The sequence below is a fragment of the Amblyomma mixtum genome, chromosome 2 (genome assembly GCF_055824585.1).
Source record: "Amblyomma mixtum isolate Tamu chromosome 2, ASM5582458v1, whole genome shotgun sequence".
NCBI lineage: Eukaryota > Metazoa > Arthropoda > Arachnida > Ixodida > Ixodidae > Amblyomma > Amblyomma mixtum.
Genome location: NC_143013.1, coordinates 201179179 through 201194960, shown reverse-complemented (window position 1 = coordinate 201194960; position 15782 = coordinate 201179179). Strand labels below are relative to the sequence as shown.

The window sequence follows — 15782 nt, the reverse complement described above, 5'->3', positions numbered from 1 at the left end:
TCGCCGCAAAGAAATAGGCCTCCAAGTTCACAAAGGAGACGTTTATTCACGTCGTCCTCCAGCTGATACACACACACTCAATAGTCACCCCGTCCCGGGGCGCGTGAGGAGCAAGGCTCCGCTGCGCGCACGAGGCGACTCGAGCAATGCGCGCCGCTAACACGCCGCTGCAGGAGAATGTCCCCGCGGCAGTGCTGTGATCTCTCTCTCGTGTCGACCGTTGGGCCGGTTGCGAGAGAGAGTGGGCAATCAACGCAAGGTACGCCTGTCGGAGGTCGCTGGACCCCGCTGGACAGGCTCGAGCCGCTGCAGGTCAGAGGACACGTGGGGGCGAGCTCGAGTAAGCACTGGTCCGAACAACAAAGGCCGGCACGGACAAACAGTAACGTACGCACCTTACGCTGTCTCGGAGGGATCTCTCTCTGGGCCCCGCTCGGACGGTCGCGGGGTGCGCGGCCGCCAAAACGGGTACCGGATTCCCGCCAAAAGGCGCCAATGGCAAAGGCCCTTGGGGAGCCGGGGCGGAGCTGTGGCTAAATGACAGTTATTAGTCACCCAGCCGCCTCTCCACCGCCTGAGGCGGGAGCAAGGGAAAGAGGAGAAACAACGCGGGAGGCCGGCACAGTCGCGCAAAGGCGACGGCGGAAAGCAAGGATTCCCACAATGTAAGTTTTGATTTGAGGTAACTAGTGCACCTTTATCATTTGAGGAAGAGAGAAAAAAAGACAACCTTAATGTGGAAAGTCAAAGAAAACCTACACTTTGCGGCGCAACGAGCTGCCAGCTAAGTTCTAGTGTTTTAGTGGTCGCGTACTCGCGTTTTTGACGCGAATCGATTTACGAGTGCGGAGCACCAGAATAACCCCAAGTGCCCGTCTAAGCGCTCCTCGGACGAAGTTCATGCCGCGGCACGCACTTCCGACGAGGAAACCGCCTGTGGTTAGCTAATGTTGTTCAAGCCTCCACGTGTGCAACCTCACCGCTCGGTATGTTTCCTTCTTCAATGTATCAAGACTCTGGGCTGCATAACCAGCGCTGCAATTGCTATTATTACAGAATTTAAATATGTTTGTACGTACCAGTCTCAACTCATCATTCATGGCGGTGGTGACAGCTACCGCACCAGTAGCTTGGCTTGCGGTCGACTCCTCGGCGCTCCCACTATCTTACCACACCTGCCGCGCCAGCCCTCAAAAGCATCGCATGCTTGCAAGTAGCAGTTCTTGGCGAGATCTTCGTTGTCGGTATCGGGGACGGCATCCATCGTAGCGCTGGTGCTAGCATGAACAAAATGACTGTAGCGACGGCTCATAGTGGCCTTCAACGTCTGACCGGCGGCAGTTTCCATTTCGGCTGCTCGTAGACTACACCGCTCGCCGCGTTTTCTACGTTTACGTCGGTTTACGTATGTTTTCGGGTATTTGTCATTATTTAGTCCCGTGTTTGAAACTTAGAGGCGGGAACGCGTTTTTAATCTTAGGATCCACGTCTGCTAGCAACAAATGCATCTTTCGCTGCCGGACAAGCGGCAACAAAGCCACGAAATTCCAAACTATAGGATTCTTCTAACAAAACAAACATCATACAATTGTCATCAGTACGCCGTTAAAGCTCTCAAAGCACTTTCGATGCAAGATGCCCAAAGTAACTACGACAGTCTCCAACAGCTTAGCAGGAGTTGAGCGTGGCTGCGACCATTCGAGATAAGCCATTGCAAATAAACTTCATAAAGTTACACAGCCGTGTGCCGGCGGCCTTGCCCATGAATGCTTGATGGCAAGATCACGCAATAATTTGAACTGAAGAGTTAATCACTAGCAATCATTGCACCCAAAGCCACGCAAGAAGCATTCGGAATAATTCAATCCTGGCAAGCTCAGTTATCAAAGTAAGACGCTGTTCTCACACTAAAGATATAGATCTAGATTATGCGCGTTTCATTGACCCTAATAACATCTGCAGACGATCTATGTGTGTGTTTTTTAGCGAAGTACTAATGCCTAGAACTATCTGAAAAGCAGTTTCACCTTCTTCGATAGGCTATCAGATGAAGACCACAGTGGAAGAGGGCGTCATACATTCTCCGTTCCCTGCACCATCCATGCGGTCAGGAACAGTATTCGACTTCTTTCAAGAAAGCGCCGACGCATACAAGCACAAGACTGCCTTGGTAAGCTGACGCTGAACATTCCCAAAATTTAGCCGTCATCGTAGCTAGTGGTTCGACTCCCAGACATGGATATTTATTTAATTTTTTTTTCTTTTTTTCGTGGTTTCACCTCGAACTCACATCTCACGCAAACTAGGTTCGTCCTTGATTTTGGAAACATTAGTTGCCGCGGGACGGAGCAGATGGGAGTTGATGAAGACGACGCTATCTGATGCAAACCGCGAGATTGTGGTGCAGTTTAACACGAGGCGTGTTGGCTGCGGCGATAGCCTAGTACCGATATTGTGAATTGCAGGCGATTTGACAAGACTTTAGCAAAATTTTTGTAATACACATTTACCAATGTAATGGGCCTATAATCTTCTACGGAGCGCAGTTTTCCTTCATCAGTAGTTTTCGGAATTAGCACTGTGTGGCTTTTTGTAAAAGACTGAGGAAGGGCTCCTATACATGATTTTAGTTTCGATACCTGGGCGCCGCCATGTTTGTTTTATTCGAGCGCCGCCTACCGCCGACGCCATCTTGGACTGATAATTTGCAGCCGGTGGGCTGCAGACGAAGCAGCGTGCGGTCTCTGAAAGTGTCATTCGCCCGTTTTATTCCTGCCAAGCCTAGAAAATTTGGATGGGCGTTCGCCTCGTGTCCATCCTCGTGTGTGCTATGCCATTAGCTCCTGCAATAGCCAACTGGGAGCAAGCGACCATTCCTCGACGCAGCGAACGATCAGCATCGGTGAGTGCCATGCTCGCAGTTCACGCGTGCTTTTTTGTCGCCGGTTGCCTCTAGGGCGAATGCGGCACGGTGTTGCATGTTAGAAAAACGAAAGCAAAATGTGTTGAAACACAAGATCGCGGAGAGCCGTGAATATCCAGTTTTTCGTGGAGCGCAGTTTTTCATGAACGCTTTCGCTGCCTGCTTGGACATGGCGAGTGAGACAGTTTAGATGCTGAGCTTGCGACAGAGTACCCCGTTTACAAACTGAACATTTTGGAAACAGCGAGTACATGACCGAAACGAATCCACTTCAGATGATTAGAATGTATGTTTGCGGAGATAAGCGCGATGAAATTGAAATTCGGCCCCTCCTGCCGCTTGCGTAGGGCTGTTCGTACTACGAGCGATACAAGCCAGTTGACTGAAAGCAATTCGCATTCTCGCCTTCTCCGCTCCCGCCAGTACTCACTGGTGCACAAATACCAGAAAATGTGCATTTACACGATCTAATAGGTTGGTACGCTAATGGAACGCTATTACCACTTACTGACAGGCAGAATCGCCGCACCTGTGTTGAGAATTCCAATCTCAATCGGGTAGGGGCACTGCTCAAGTAGCTGCGTTTGTTGTATCTCTGGCACGGTTATGCATAGTGTGGATTTTTTTTACATTGCATTCGATGCGATTTCAGTCGAATAATTTATTACAATGCGGGGCAGGGTTTACCGTCCTGCGCATGCCGTGTATTTTTCATCTTACGTTGCCATGGCTGCATTTTTTCTCACTTTGCAGTTGGGTAAAAGTTCATGTCGCCGCTTCTATTCATGCCATGCTGTGCAAATTAAATTAGTATTTTTGCACTAACGACATGTTTATTTTTTTCAGGTGGCGATCCCCACTCCCTCCCGATATTGACGATCATGTGGGGCGGCGAAACGAAGTTGTGGCCAAATTTGTGAAGTCCTCACATAGTGTACTGCTGAATTAAAAGAACTCTGCCAAGGCCGTCCAAATACTTGATCTTTTAAAATTCTGCACAGATTGTAGTTTGGTAACCCAGGCGCTGCGCTTCGTTCCGCGCCCGATATTAGGCACAGGCAGTGGGTTTGTCTGCATATCGTTCACAAAGTGCGCTAACGTTTAAGCTTTTTGTTGGCGCAAGCATTTTTTGTTCCACAACTACGCCCACTGCCAATGCAACCCGGGACCGGCGAAAAAGCGGTGAAGAAATGGACACTGCAGACGTGCTGAGACCTTCACATAACATGGTGCGCGTACATACTGGCGGCGTTTGTTTTTTTCTACTTTCGTCGACTATTTCCGCAACCGACAATAAAACAATGATACCTAGAAGACGTTGGTCTTTCGTACAACATTGCTGCTTTTGCTGTACAGACGCAAACACGCGCTTGACCGGTAGCTAAGCAGCCGCGGACGTTGCTCCGCGCGCCGGATTATCAGCCCAGGGGAGGGCGGCAACAGTGGGGTGTCCCACAGCGCACGTGTTTGAGAGTATTTCTCCCTCTCCTGCCCGCTCCTCGTAAAATGGTGTATATCTAGCCCCACCCTGAAGACCCGCAGCAGGACAGGAGTGAGAATAGATTTAAAAGCTTGTAAAATTCGCTTGAAATGCCGTCAGGACGAGGCGTTTTCGAGACAAGTAACTTATAAATTTCATGTTCCACCTCTTCCTGCATAAAAGAGCCCCTAATAACAGAACAATCGTCTTCTGATAAAGGGCTCACTAAGGTGATGAAATGCGCCAAAATTTCCGAATTATGCGCATCAGGTGAAGCACTAAACAAGTCTGTGTAGTAATTTATAAATACGGTCATCATCTCATTTGTATTGGACACTAGTGTGCCATTGGACATCATCCCCGAAATAAACTTTGCAGTCGCATGACGGCGCTCATCAAGCAAAGCCTGTCGTGTCGGGTGCTCACATTGCAGATCACCCTTGGTACGAGATCGAACACGGGCACCCCTGTAGCGTTCGGCATCAAACTTTGTAACTGACTTTTGATACGAGCAAATGCATCCGTATATAAGCCAGGTGCTTCGCATTCTATTTCATACCGGTTGTACGAATTTTTCCTGAGTGTCTGCTCCTGATGTTCCCTGTAAAAGGACCTCACGGAACCAATTTCTATAGCTGTAGCACGCAAGTCCTGCTTAAACATTTCCCAAGCGGCGAACAATGGCATCTTTCTCGAGAAACAGGATTCCAGTTGCGAGCGGACACGAATGGCAAACTGTTCATCATTTATTACTGAGGAGTTCAGCTTCCAAAGCGCCCATTTTGGCCTAAAGTTTGGTCTATCACTGCCTCCGAGGCGAGCAACCGCCATACAGTGATCAGAGAATGAAATTGGCACAGTGTGACAGATCAATCCTCGGGAGGCAAAAGCGAGAGATGCATAAATTCAACCTAGGCGAGCGTGAGAATGGCCCTGAATGCGTGTGAATAAGCGAGAACCAGGATATGAACTTCGGTAGTCATTGGATCTCATCAGACATCCGGTTTGAGAGGCCACTCCATTAAAAGTAATGTTCAAACTGCGCGGACCATTCTTGATTATTCCTCTAGCTGTCATGAGCAGCTTCCTCTGCTTCAGATTGACTTTGCGAAAGCATTTGACCGCGTTCGCCATTCATTTCTGTTTTCACTTCTAGAGCGAGCAAACGTGGATTCTACTGTACTTAAGGGGGTGCAACTTTGCTACAGCAACTGTTCAACACGATTAATCATTAATGGCAAGCTCTCGAACCCTGTGCCAATCCACTCTTCCGTGAAGCAAGGCTGTCCGATTGCTCCTCTGCTTTCCATAGGTTCCCTGTTTTGGGTAATGGAGTCGAATTGCTAGCATATGCTGACGATCTTGCATTTTTCTGCATTTACAAGCACAACATTGATGTTGTGTTGTCCACGATAGATCGATTTGGCATCGTTTCTGGTGCTCAAATGAATCGCTCCAAAAGTACTGACCTCTGGTTTGGTTTATGGGGCACAACTCCGTCCCTGTAAGCTTAAATAGAATAGTCTTGTGTGCCTCCTAAATTTCTTGGTGTTCCACTTTATGCTACAAATCAAGTGCGCATTACTGGAGAGATCGAGTTCCGGCCGTTGAGCGTTATGCTCAGACGTTTGTACCGCATCGGCTTTCAATTGTTGGTCGCGCCCAGGCTTGCAACACCTTCCTGGCAACAAGAATTTATTACGTACTCAAGGTCCTTCACAGCGCCAGACATTACATACAGCGTTTCCATCGTATATTTGCGACGTTATTTTGGTCTTCCAAATTTGAGGCCATGCGGCGCGATAACCTTTCCAGGCCCGTTTGTGCAGGAAGCTGGGCCTAGAACATCTGTATGTGAGACAGTTGGTTGCCCGTTTCGTTTTTCGTGATTGTTCCCATCCGATTATTAGAGCATTCTTGCAGGTCAGCTTCATGACTCTACTTACGAACTTAGTAGTTTCTTCTAATTTTACTGAACGTCCTCGTTTACTAGGCTTTATGCAGGAAGTTTATGCCTCCGTGCGTTTTTTGACAGTTCGGTTTTGAAATGAGTAGTTATATTCTGTTTCGCGCAAAAATCTGTATAGGGATTTCATATGGACGCTCTTCCCGCCCCCACTGTAACGTTCTGTCTACTTTAGGCTCATGAGTCATGATGTTTTAAAGCGAGTGCGTAAAATGCCAATTTCTCCTTGCACCAAAACGTTTTTCTATAAATTACACACCGAAACTCTACCTGTCAACACTTGGCTCGATAATAAAAAACATTTTTATGTCTCCTGTAAACTTTCGCTTGTGCAATGTGCCTGAAACAATTGAACATTGTTTTATAGACTGCCAAGACGCGATTTAGCTTTGGGATGTGTTGCAGAGGACGCTACAGAAAGATTTTCTCCTAAATTCCTAGTGTGTGCTCTATCTTGTTGTTTTCCAGCCTGACTCGAGCCCCTATGATACGATTCTTCTGGTTGGACTTCATAGCCTTTGGAAAACGCGCATGCAATACCGCAACGTTGAACCTGTTGTTTCGCCCAGAATTCATTTTAGCCCAACGTTGCTGCAGTTAACGGACATTTACAAAGAATTAGGCTTTTTACCGGATTAGTTTCCCCTCCTGATGCGCTGTATATCCTTGCCGGCCTTCTATTTATATGTTTACTATTATGTTCGTGCCTTGTGGCACCTACCTAGGGGCTCTGTAAATAGTTGTTTTTGTGTGTGTGTATACACAAACGCATATGTATATATATCCTTTGTGTACAAAACCATGTAAATAAATACCATGAAAGAAAAAAAAAGATAACCTAGTGGGAAGGTGCGGTCAGGCAGGGGTATGTTTGCCGGTTGTTTTGTGGGGTAAGCGTGCTTAGACTTTTCTTTTGGGAACTATTTCCATGGAATAAAGAAAAAAAAATGCGGCGATAGCCTAGTGGGCTCGCTGAGCGGCCCTTGAAGGAGATAGGAGATCTGTTCGCTCAGCCGCGAGTTCGACTGTCAGTCATACATATTGATACAATTTAATTTCCTCTTTTGCATGGTCTGACCTCTAGCTCAGCTGAAGGTCAAAACTAGGAACCCGGCGATAGAAGCACGAGGTGCCGTAGTGATGCTTTCGCTGCAAAACCAGTAATAAGCAATAGTAACGGCGTATGATGTGAAATTTAACCATTTTTATACCGTTTTCTAGGCGAGATACGTCAACCTGCGTTCTTACGTCGTATCCTCACGGCGACCAACCAACACGTATTCTCTAGGCAAGTTGGTGTTCAAACCAAGAAGCTTTTCTTCTTGTGTGTGCAGCGGGCTTCTTCAAATCAATAAAGCATCCGCGCACCACTTACTTGCCGTCAGTGAGAGACTGTGAAGCAGCAGCGACGAATTGGGGGCAGTGCGAGCAGCCTCTGCTTCAACAGACGCCGCCATGTTGCGTCTTAGTGTACGGTGTCAGGGCACCAAGTTATTTGCAGCTTTTTTCTTTGGGACCCGTCAGCTGAGAAAGGCTCTCGGTTGGACACCAAAGGGGCTGCACATTGCGCACCCTGCCGATATGCCATGTCCTGTTTCTGGCCGCGTTTCCGGTTTTTGGAGTGGCACCGCTGAATGTTCACAGAGCTTCATCACGAAGACGTCAGACAAATGACGTAACTGGGCTCATTTTTCTCGGGCAGTTGGAATGCGGAAGGGTATCGGTACTTTCATTCACGATTTTCTCAGCAACGCTGCCGCCTTTTTGCGCAGGAAACACATCGGAAGTGATCACGACGATATTTTGTCCGTCTTGTTTAGTTTCACAGTCATGTTTAGTGTGCATTTTATTAACCAGGAGCGACACCAGTCCGTCGCCGCTCTACAGCTAACTATAATTGATTTCAACAGTTCCCTGCAGCACTACCAAAGCTGCGGTGAGTTCGCAGGCGACGATCTAACACTGCAGAATGTAGTGGTAGAATGATATAATCATAGGATATACAAATAGCGTGCTTCTTAGCGTGCATGCGGCAAATACTATTTCATATCGATTCTTAACGTACGTTTGCGTTACATACACAATTTCCCGAGTTTAGCGTGCCCGTTTCTTGCGTATGCTCAAACATCGCTTCCAAAATGGCAGCCTCCTACAATGCAGGACAACGCGCCTGTTACTGAATTCGTCGTTGTTACTGCAGTTTTCAGACGTTTTCATTATTTTTTTGTGTATGCAACGGAAAGCGGGAAAACGATGGTACTGGTTAAGATTTTGTACTGTCCGGTACTTGTACGGCAGATAACTGGCGTTAACTCGCATCCGTGATCAGGCTGCGGGATCCGTCGTTGATTCCGCACGAGAGCTTCGGTGCCGAACCGTGATTCGCAAGTTTTGGAATACAGGTAAGAAAAAAGAGATGAAATGTCATCTAAGGAGTGGAAATGTCATTTACAATTTGACGCACCGTTAAATAGCGAGCACCTCTACCCTTACCTCTACAGTAGCGCGGCACCGGAACCGTAAATTTTCGCTTTTCTTTGTGCCTTGGCCAAGTGCTCTTCTTGTTCTTGATGTTCGGCATATCACTGTTAATTACAACCACTCGAGAAGCACGTCCGTTTCATGCCCTGTACCCTTTTCTACTGGCATAATGAGACCTCACATCAAGTAAAACTCTAGTTTGGGCGCGTTGGTCCATGTTGAAAGAAAAAACTGGTAATAGCGCAAGAAACGAGGACAAAGAAGGCAGTGGCGTAAGTCTTGTCCCTTCTGTGCCTTCCGTGTCCTCGTTTTTGCGCCATTACCAGTTTTTTTTTTTATTTCAACCAGATCTCACATGCTTGTTGGATTCTCACGAATGCTTACTTGAGCGCAGATCGAGGGTGAGAGGACAGTTTCGTACGCCGAATTCTTGGAGAGCCTGGGGCGCTGCGCAATGGGACTTCAGTGCCTCGGTCTAGGCCATGGAGACCGGGTGTACATCAACATCAGCAACAGCGTTGATGGCTTCATCGCCATGTGCGGCATCGCTTGCACCGGCGCAGCTCTTGTCTTGTGCTACCCGGAAGGTAAGTGCGAGCGCACACTGATGTCACTGGTGCATCAGCGTGTGAACGCATGCGCCGACTCGGGAGAATATAGTGGCGATGAATGCTATGCGACAAGTGCTGGCTATATTTAAAGTTTTGCACCGGTTGCACGTGTAACGAGAAAAAATAAATGCCTTCAGCCTTTAGAAATGGGAAGAAATATAATCCTCTAGTGCTGAACACGCAGTGCTGAACGGCCGCGGCTTTGCTTTTAGGCTTGGGCGTGCAGGAGAAATAGCACCAGGAGCGCGCGCAGCTAGAGCAGCGCGCTGCCCTTTCTGTGGCGCTGCTTACGAGGGACAATAGCGACGCTGCGAAACGTAGGAACGGGCGCCAAAGAGCTGCGCTCACAAGCCAGAGTAGGTTTAACTACTACCCTTTACTACCCTGTTTGTCGTGCAAATGAATTCCATAGCCATGATAGTTGCAAAGTCCGTTATGTATTCTCTATATGTCGCTTACCTTTAAATAACATGCACATTCTCAAGCCTATTAACATGTGAACGACAGATACAACTGACGTTAAGCAGACGCGGTTTAGGCGGACAGAAATGGGTTGATTTTCTCCCCACAAAAAACAGTTGCTGTAATTTTCTCCCTCAGTAGAGGCTTCCAAATTGATCCCACCCTCCTCTTAAATTAAATAGTACTTGCAGTAAAACAAGAACATAAATGTTAGGGCATAACATTTGACAAGAAACGCATTCCTGCCGCACATACATATCAACAAAAGGAAATGCTCCCAATCCCAGAATACATTCAAAGTACTGTCACGAAAACGGTGAGGATCTGATAGAACATATCTTTTACAAATCTATCGGTCTTTAGTAAGGTCTACACTAAACTATGGATGCGTTGTCTATGGGTCTGCGAGGCCACCATATTACCGCGTATCTTTGTAGTGACTGTTTTTTTTTCTTCTTCAAAGGTGCCGGCACGCCGCTTTAACGCTTTTTTTGTGATGCAAGATGCGCCCAGATTTATCTCGATTGATCGCATCCAGGGGGAGCCGATTCAACGTTGTTCCAGAGTGTTCCACTAACTTTCCATTCTTTATCTCGAAAATTAGCTATCAGTTTTAAAATGAGAACGGTAGAGAGTGGCGAGCATACGGCTCGATGACCATCGTGCACGCTTGTTGCTAAGCGGCCGGCGACTCATTCAGTCCTTTGCGGGCGCAAGTCAGCCCAAATAAAGGGTTTTTGTTTAGAAGCCATTTTAACTGTCTGCCTGTCCACCCGACTGCAGTCACCACTTCGTGACATTTGGTGGAGGTGCTAACGGATGTCCCTGTCGCCCTCACCCCTTGGGAGCCGCCAAAGCATCCAGAGCCGCCTCGATGAAGATCACGAGGAGGCCGAAAAAGCCGCCCCAACCGAAGATGAAGGGCGAAGCAGCCGTCGTCTCCAGAAGTGTCCACCAGAGTTCGGACTATTACCGGACCGGACGCGACCAAAGAAGGACTCCTCAATAACGACGTCAGCACTGGCTACGACACCAGCCGCCATTATTTTGCACCAGCCCCGACTGCCGCCCACGTTCAACGGTTCAGCGAGCGAGGGGCCTGAGGAATGGCTGGAAGAGTTTGACCATGTCCTCGTATTCAACAGTTGATATGACCAGACAAAAGTAAGCCACGTTTTCTTCGCCCTGGAAGGTCCAACCAAAATTTGATTCGAAAACCAAGAAGCTTCCCTGGCGACAGGGGAATCACTCAAGCGGGAGCTCCTGACGGCATTCACAAGCATCAACCGGAAAAAAGAGCTCAGCTGCTTCTACAGTCACGCATCCAGCAACCGAATGGCACAGTGACCACGTACGTAGAAGACATGAAGCGCCTTTTTCGGCGTATCGATCCTGACATGACTGAAGAGAAGAAGGTGGAGCTTTTAATGCGTGGTTCTAAAGAGGCACTCCTCCGCAATCAACCGAAAACCATCACTGAATTCACCAGAGAAATAGCCACCATACAGAAAACCCTCTCGGATGAACACGAACTGCTATCAAACAATCTACACAGCAAAACAAAAAAGCAAAGCACAAAAACATGGCAAAACACATGGCTTCTCGAAAGCACATATATATTGGCGCGATGTAGCCACAATTTCTAATGCCACAGCGCCGAGGGTAACTGCGTTTTCGAAATTCTAAAAACTGATATCGATATTATATACCGTACGCTTCCCGTCGCTCACTAATTAGGGAGCCTAAGTGTAATAGTTAAAAAGTTAAAGATTCAATTTCGATTAACCTACCTGGTAGATACCACATCTTATCTGTATTCTGATGTGCTACACCGCTGACAATGCTGTGCCGAAAAAAGTGCTCTTCTAACTGAAAAAGCCTGTCTTTCAAAAATGGCGTAAAGCCTTAGGTGACAGACCCTGTATATCAGCCCTCAGTGGACTTTACAGTGCACTAAAGAGAAATTTGAACTCGTCTTTTTACCGCGGGAACTCGATCTGCGCGCTTCGAGCATCCTTAGAAACTTGGAATTACTTTCTTATGCTGCCGGTTCCCCAAATTTAAATCGGATTAAATGTCCCGGCTCCTGCATTTTTTCTTTGAACTCATCGCTGACGGTGGCGGGAGTCAACCAACGCGTGGAGTGCCTTGCAGCCAGTCCCGTGTCGGCTTGCCGTTGTGCCATCGGCGGAGTGACACGTAGTGATCGACGAAAACAAAGAGTGCACGCGTATTTTTATTCCCGTGGGCCAAATTTTCAGCTATGTTGTCTCTTACTTGATCTATTTATGCTTCTTGGAAAAAACAGCGCTAAACGAAAGGACAACGAAAAAGAATACAACAGGACCGGCGCTGTGCACAAACATAAAAAAACAAAACAAAATAAAAGCGAAAGCAAAGCTGCCAGGCGACTGCCTGAAAAGCGTTCCTCGTGTTAGTTGACTCCTCTTACCTTCAGCGGTGGATTAAAAAAAACGCATTAGCAGGGACGCTTAGTCAGATTTAAATTAGGGAAATTGGCTGCACAGGACAATAATTGCGATGCGCCGCCGCCGGCGCGTGAAAGAAGGGGAGAGGGCATGAGTCAGAACGCTCAAGACTACGCCCTATCCGTCAGCAATGAGTGGAATTTATTTAAGTCTTCTCTATTTTTCGACGGCGCGTGCGGACAAGATTCTGTTGGCGCCGCGCCGGCGAGAAAAGCGGAGAGGGCTGCAACACGCACCAAGTTAGACACTCCCCAGGGTTTCTTTCGCCACTGCTCTAACGGCGCGATCTCATGACAACTGCGATGGGTGCGATTTCGTACCGGCAACGTCAAGCACAAATATTGTACATACGTGATGCGTGTCTTTACATCACACGATGGTCGAGCTACACACACTGCTATGGGAGAGACGTATATCGGCACTAGGCAAGCAGCGCCACGACAGGAGTTGCGGCTGCTGGTAAGGTGTCTTATGGGTGCGAGCCAAACATTGCAGCCGTTGCAAGTCGTTCCGAGACAGAGCCACGATGTTCAGAGTGCTCGCCTGTGACCCGGCAAAATGTGTGTGCTAAGCGCAAGTAAGATTCAAAGACTTGCAAGGCTCTCTTTCACCGCAAAAATTTCATGTGGCGCTCCACTTTCCAGCCATTTGTGGTGCGCGAACACCTGAACCCACGCATCGGTGCCTGCAGTGCACCGAGTGCAAAGACCTTTGTCAGATAAATACATCGCCTCGTTCTCAACTAGCGGCAATTTTCTCCGCAACCTCAAAGCGTTTGTTTCCTTCGCAGCTGCCTACTTGCGCAATGCGGGCGTCACCCACATCCTCACAGATGCGGTCTGTGCTTCTCAGGTTCCGAGATCTGACCAGAGTCTGGGCATTAAGGTAAGGGTCAGCCGAATTTACGTTTGCGAATTCTAGGTATGCTAAAAAATAAATGCGACAGAGCTCGTTTATACAAGAAAAAATACCTTTAAAACAACTTCCTATAAACGTTCTAACTAAGAAATTTTGTAATAACACTACCTAACACCCGCCATCGTCTTCAGCCTAAAAATACTGAATGCAGGAGAGAAGCCTTTCCCAAGTGCTATAAAGAACCCTGTCCTGTGCCAGCTGCATGCGGTCACCGTCTCTCCATGAACACTGTAATATCTTGCGCACACGTGACTATCTCGCCCCCTGCTACGTTTTACTTCTCTCGAAAATCACTCCGTCACCCAAAGGGCCCATCGGTTGTTTATTCTCCGCATTTCATAACCTTGGCCATTATTTCCTCTTCGTGAGCGCAGCTGCTTTTTCTTTGTTGTGCCCCTGCAGTCACTCATTCGTGGCATTCCTGAACTGCGTCAAGGAACGTTTCAAGACAAACGGGAGAGTAGCAAGCACCGTCTCTATGGCAACAAAGTCTAGCCCTGTTGGGTAATGATGAACCACGCCGTAAGGGAAGGGCGGAAGTTGGAAGTGAAATAAGAAATTGAAAATTAGGTGCCCTTGTAGAGGGCTCCGGAATAATTTCCACCACGTAGGGATCTTTAACGTGCAGAAATTGGGAAATAGGTGCCGTAGTGGAGGGCTCCGGAATAATTTCCACCACCTGGAGATCTTTAACATGCAGTGACATCCCGCAGCATACGGGCGCCTTTGGGTTTCGCCTCTGTCGAAAAGCAGCCGCCGCGGCCGGGTTCGAATCTGGGAGCTCCGGCTTAGAACTTTGCGGGAATATGGTGTCCGCGGCTGGCGAAGGACAGAGTTAATTGGAGAGACATGGGAGAGGCCTTTGCCCTGCAGTGGGCGTAGTCAGGCTGATGATGATGATGATAGCCAGTGGAGAATTCCAGCTCAGTCAAGGGAAAGGCAAGGGACGCCTTTCAACTCAAACGGTGCCACTTTCTACACTATCGCACTGGATTGAGGTCATGCAAACGGCAGGGTACTCTTTCCATTGGGCACGGTTGCATGCTTCAGTTGAAGAGCTCGCATAGATCGTTATCAGCGAGTAAAGCGAAACAGACGCCATTTTTAAACATTTTAGTCGAGACCAAAAGCGGGATTGTGTCAACAAGCTGCCTCCCACTGCTTCAGAGGTTTTTATAATAATTACAAAGACGGGGAGGGAGTTGTCGGCTAATAGAAGGATCAGTTTGTTTTCCCTATCTTCATCTTCAGCTTTAGCGAAGAAAACGTAAATGGTTCACGACGCTTGCAATGCCTTTTAACATTCAGTCTATAGCATTAAAATAAAAAATTACGGGGCACTTAATTATCATTTGACTATGACAGCGGGTTACCGCTACGCCTTGTCATAACTTTTAATTAATTTTGGTTTCGTTTATGGAGTTGATCGTCCCAAAGCGACGCCAGCTATGAGGGACGCCGTAATGGAGAGCTCCGGATAATTTCGACCACCTGGGGTTCTTTTACATGCACTATCGCAGCACAGTGCGCGGGCGTCTAGCATTTTGCCTCCATCGCCTCCATTCCCGTTAAGGCGCCAATCTTTCACGCTTATGGGTTACCGCTGCCTCAGTGTTATGCAGCATTGCGCCTGCACCCGAATGACCACGGCAGCTTCAAAAAAAATGTTAATGAGGAACTACAGTCGGTATGCAGCTAAAAGTCGGTATCGGTCTCTTTATAATGCCTACTTCTTTTCACTTGCAGGACTGGCTTTCTGTCGGAGATGTTCCAGGATACACAGACATCATGCGCTTTCATTCTATGGCCGAACTAGAGTTTGTTGCCACTGATAGTGCCTGCTCCGACGATGTCCTCCTTGTGAATATGAGCAGCGGAACGACGGGCACACCCAAGGCCGTCGACCTGTCCACGCGATCTGTTCTCGCGCAGGCCGCAGCTGAGAAGTAAGGCATTGAGTGAATGAGCTTGCATGGCAGCCAGTGCCCCAGCTTTCCTTTCGTTCGTTGCGTCCAAATATTTAGCCATTTCTGGAAGAACTACAACAGTACACAAAACATTATTAGTAGCCCAACTGTTAGCACAGATAAAAGTCAAGAGTTGAGGGGGATCCTCCGAAATACTGTTCCGCATGCCTGCGAAATGTGTGTATAACTGTTGGACAAGCCTGGACAACAGTTATAAGTATTTCACGGGCATTCGCAACAGTACTTTCAAGTTCACGCTCCCCACCTCATCACCCTTGTCGTATCACCACCATGCTAGACAACAGTCTCTTCAAGTTCATGTTCTTCATCTCATCGCAATTTCTACATTGCACTCTCCACTTTCGCACCGGTGCTTCCTCCTCGGGGTGAAGGTTTAGAGCCAAAGGATTAGAGCCAACTGAAGGTCGTTTTTTAATGCGTAAGCAGAGTGATTAGAATTAGGCGAAAATGCCGGCGTGTGTCTC

General features: G+C 47.9%; 1 protein-coding gene across 1 annotated transcript; it reads left to right on the top strand.

Annotated features, from left to right (window-relative positions):
• Window positions 1-2043: 2043 nt before the first annotated feature.
• On the top strand, window positions 2044-15280 carry LOC149362227 (uncharacterized). The gene is made up of 4 exons (XM_089568243.1): window positions 2044-2170; window positions 9245-9437; window positions 13203-13297; window positions 15077-15280. Exons 1-4 carry the CDS (start codon window positions 2048-2050, stop codon window positions 15278-15280), a joined length of 615 nt encoding a protein of 204 aa, XP_089424369.1. The 5' UTR covers window positions 2044-2047.
• Window positions 15281-15782: the final 502 nt, after the last annotated feature.

What these genes read in the sequence shown, in the direction of transcription:
- LOC149362227 (XM_089568243.1), top strand. Translation starts at nt 2,048, where the DNA reads ATGAAGACCACAGTGGAAGAGGGCGTCATACATTCTCCGTTCCCTGCA. An exon ending in ACAAGCACAAGACTGCCTTG is followed by an intron (nt 2,171 to 9,244) that starts GTAAGCTGACGC and finishes ACTTGAGCGCAG; the next exon opens with ATCGAGGGTGAGAGGACAGT. An exon ending in TGTCTTGTGCTACCCGGAAG is followed by an intron (nt 9,438 to 13,202) that starts GTAAGTGCGAGC and finishes TTTCCTTCGCAG; the next exon opens with CTGCCTACTTGCGCAATGCG.